General features: G+C 36.8%; 1 protein-coding gene across 1 annotated transcript; it reads left to right on the top strand.

Annotated features, from left to right (window-relative positions):
* The first annotated feature begins 1267 nt into the window (after positions 1–1267).
* On the top strand, positions 1268–2218 carry LOC102849321 (olfactory receptor 51J1-like). Its single transcript, XM_006885494.1, has one exon. The coding sequence runs from the start codon at positions 1268–1270 to the stop codon at positions 2216–2218; it is 951 nt and encodes a 316-aa protein (XP_006885556.1).
* The last annotated feature ends 1858 nt before the right edge of the window (positions 2219–4076 follow it).

Raw genomic sequence — 4076 nt, 5'->3', positions numbered from 1 at the left:
CTTTCCTACAAGGAAGTTGTTTATTCCTCTAGATCCCACACATTATTCTCAAAACTTTTGCTTTGTAGCACACACAAAACTAGAACTGCTTAGAAAAGAGCAGCTTTCAACAAACTTGATAATTAACTTGACTATTTGTGGGATAAAATGTGTTCTTTGTCACCTGTGATTGAAAATTCCGGAAAAGTTTGTGTGAATAAGGTCAGGATTCTGCATTGATAAATTCTGCATACTCGACAAAGAAGAGGTTAATTGTGTCTAGATCAACAGGGAAAGGTAGAACTTATTAAGAACTGATAGAGACAGAGAGGTCCCTGTATACCACAACAACGAGGATGCAGAGAAAATGTTTCAGTAAGTGCAGAAAGTATATTTGTACAAATAGATGTGTGTTTCAAGTGGGAGTTAAGTTGAATAATAATATCTATAGAGTCCTTACAAACTTTCAAGCCCAGAATTCCATTGTTCTTCTTACCCTAATTCATACAGCACGGAGACAAAGCACAGTTAATCTGGGAGATAGATGGTTTTCTTAACCTTCTCCTTTTTCAGGAGAGCTTTCCTTAAAATATTATTTATGTTTTTTGTTTTGTTACTATAATATATTCAGGAGTATGTCTGAGTTAGAAAAGAAGTTCAAATGGACTAGAAGTTGTCTGAAAACTAGGATGGAGAAAATGTGGATATACTATTGAGAAAATATGTTGATCAATTTTAAAGGCTGTCTGTAAACGCATCAACCTACGTTCCTGCCTTCATTGCTTCATTCAACTCTTGGCATATAACATTTATATAACATATAAAGTTGCTTTCCAGTTATTTTTAGACTTCAGAAGATCAAAGCCCAGTGTAGGCACAAGGTCCTATCTGTTCTGATTTAACTTGATTATCAATAAAATATCTGTTTATTGAGTCCACATTATAAGATGATATTTGCTACATATCTGTCTCTCTTCTACAGCTTTCAAAGGCCAGACATATTCATACAAAGTAGCTCTCTCTCTTAGAGATTTATCAACTAGTACAGAATTTGTCTAAAATGGAGAATATAATCCCTATTCACTTAAGTATCCTAATAATGGGCATCGCTCAGTTTTCAGGCATGACTCAGCTTCATGAGATTTTTTTTTGGGGGGGGTCACTTGAGTCTCTGAATTTAGTTTTAGTCTTGTCTGTTCTCAGTGTCCAATGGCTTTTCTGATGATTGTATCTATTTGTTTGCTTTTAATATAAAGGTAACACTAATTTTATGGGATGATATTTCAACATGAAGAACTCCAATAGCTCGGATATTTTGCCTACTGCATTCGTTCTGGTTGGAATTCCAGGCCTGGAGACAAAGCATATCTGGATCTCCATTCCCTTCTGCCTGATATACGTCATCATCTTCTTTGGAAATGGTACAATTCTACATGTCATCAGAACAGATGTCGCTCTACACCAGCCTATGTACCTCTTTCTTGCACTCTTGGCATTGGCTGAAGTTGGTGTTTCTGCATGCACCCTGCCCACAGTGCTAGGCATCTTCCTATTTGGCATCACCGAAATTGACTTCGATGCATGCCTTCTCCAGATGTTCTCCATTCACTCCTTCTCAATCATGGAGTCAGCTGTGCTGCTAGCCATGTCTGTGGACCGTTTCGTGGCTATATACAGCCCTTTGCGCTATACTGCCATATTGACTTTACCCCGCATCTTTGGTACAGGAGTTCTTATTGCACTGAAAAGCGTTGTGCTCATGGCCCCATTACCCTTACTCCTACGCCGTCTGCCTTTCTGTGGTCATAATGTCCTCTCCCATTCCTATTGCCTCCACCCCAACCTCATTCATCTACCTTGTGGAGACATTTCCATTAACAATATATATGGCCTTTTCATTGTTATCTCCACTTTTGGGCTGGATTCGTTGCTCATTGTGGTCTCCTATGGGCTCATACTCCACACTGTACTGGGTATTGCCACTGGGGAGGGGAGAAGGAAGGCACTGAACACATGTGTCTCGCATGTCTGTGCTGTTCTAGCTTATTATGTGCCTATGATTGGCTTGTCCATGGTACACCGCTTTGGACATCATGTATCTCCTCTCCTGCAATCTATGATGGCTAATGCCTACCTCTTCTTCCCACCTGTTGTTAACCCCATTGTCTACAGCATCAAGACCAAAGAGATCCGTCGTGGCATTGTTCGAATTCTATCAGAGAAGAAAGGAAGAGTTTAGAGTTCAGTGAGAGACCAAACTAAGGAACAGAGGGTTTATTTCCCCACTATAATCACAAGGCATCCTAGATTGCATGCTATGCAATTGATATTATATCAAAACAAGGAGTCTATTATGAGAATCTTGATAACCTTCTAACAACCTAAAGTGGAGATGCAGGTTGGAAAGGGTTATGCAATGGCAGAATTGTATCTAGAATGGATGGTATCTTAAAATATATTATGTGGCATAATATTTTCTATTATACATTGTTGGAGCAGGTGTAAAAAGAAAATCCTTTTTTAAAACATAATATTCTCCTTAAGAAAAAGAAATATGTGGCTGAGAGGTGTTCTAGGAAATCTTTTGAAACTACCTTGATCTTTCTTCTTCTATAGGACAAAATTGCTAATAATTATAATCAGCTAAACATGACACTAAACAATTTTTTCAAAGTAAAAATATAAAAATATTATAAGTATTTTCTGATTCACAGGAGAAAAATAAATGTAAGGTCAATCTTTCTAGAAAAACAATTTAGAAGCTATAAAATATTTAGGTGTATTTTTAAATGACTTCAGAGAGCATTCAAGCCAAGGATGATGGAAAAGCCAAAATTTCATAAAGAAAGAAAGTCTAAATAAGTATATCTGATACTTGGTGCCAATTTTATTTAAGGTCATTGCTAATTCAATAGCAATATCTGATAAAAGGAAAATATTTTATTGCAATCACAAAGGGCTATACAATGGAGGTACAAAAGCTTAAACAAAAATTTCAAGGAAAGGAGTACCTGGTAAAATACTTATTCTAGTAAGTTTACAATTTGAAGTAAGGGAACCAGCCTCACAAAAGGCTGTTTTGTTTTTCTCTTTAAATTATTTCTCTAGTTTCAATACCCTTCTTATTAGCATGAAAGTGACCAGTGATCCTAGTTTTCTCAGGACTTTTTCAGTTTTAGTACATATAGGATCACATCTTAGGAAACTGTAGTCCAACACGAACAGATGGTTGGTTAGTCTAATCAGAAGTAAAACTAAATACTCTTTTGATGAAGATATCAACCAGTATTTCAATTTGTCATCATGATTTTTCATTGTATTTATGAAGTATCTAACCTGTTAGGGACCTTTCCAGAGTACTGAGAAGCAATGATGTCAGTCTAGAGATTAAGGTGCACCTGATCCAGGCCATGGTCTTCACAATCACTTGCTATGCATCAGAGCCCTGGACAATAACTAATCATGACAGGAGAAGAATTGATGCCTTTGAGTTGTTGTTCTGGTGCTATCTGGAAGATATCATGGACTGCCAAGAAAACAAATAGATCTGTCTTGGAGGGGGTTAAACCAAGTTTCTTCTTGGATGCTAAGATTCTCAAGTTCTGTCTTACATACTTTGGGCATGTGGCCAGGAGGGACAGATCATTGGCAAAGGATATCATGCTCAGAAGTGTGAATGGACAGAGCAGGAGAGGAAGATCCTGGATGATATGGATTGATACAGTAACTAGGGAAATGGGAGTAGGTGTGTCAGAATATGTGAGACTGGCTTAGGACAGGGCAGGCTTCAGAGCTGTAGTACTTAGGGTCAACATGAGTCACAGGCAACTTGACAGCATATAACAAAAAACAACTTAGCATACAAAAGTACAAGAATACAATAACAATGAAGAGAAAAAAATAGTAAAGACAAAGGGATAGATCCTTGAAGATCCGTTTATGGAGATAGTTCTACATACAAACATTAAAATAACTACTTAAATAAAATTTTATTAAGTACAATTGATAGTATACAGAAAACAATGTTTTGTATCTTAAATTACATGTAGAAATAAAGTACATAGATCCCAAAGAACAAAATATTGGAAGTGAGAGAG

The sequence above is a fragment of the Elephantulus edwardii genome, unplaced genomic scaffold (genome assembly GCF_000299155.1).
Source record: "Elephantulus edwardii isolate Elephantulus edwardi_28Jun2011 unplaced genomic scaffold, EleEdw1.0 scaffold00044, whole genome shotgun sequence".
Lineage (NCBI taxonomy): Eukaryota > Metazoa > Chordata > Mammalia > Macroscelidea > Macroscelididae > Elephantulus > Elephantulus edwardii.
The sequence above is the reverse complement of the archived record's forward strand: the minus strand, read 5'-3'. Positions and strand labels throughout refer to the sequence as shown.

What these genes read in the sequence shown, in the direction of transcription:
- LOC102849321 (XM_006885494.1), top strand. Translation starts at nt 1,268, where the DNA reads ATGAAGAACTCCAATAGCTCGGATATTTTGCCTACTGCATTCGTTCTG.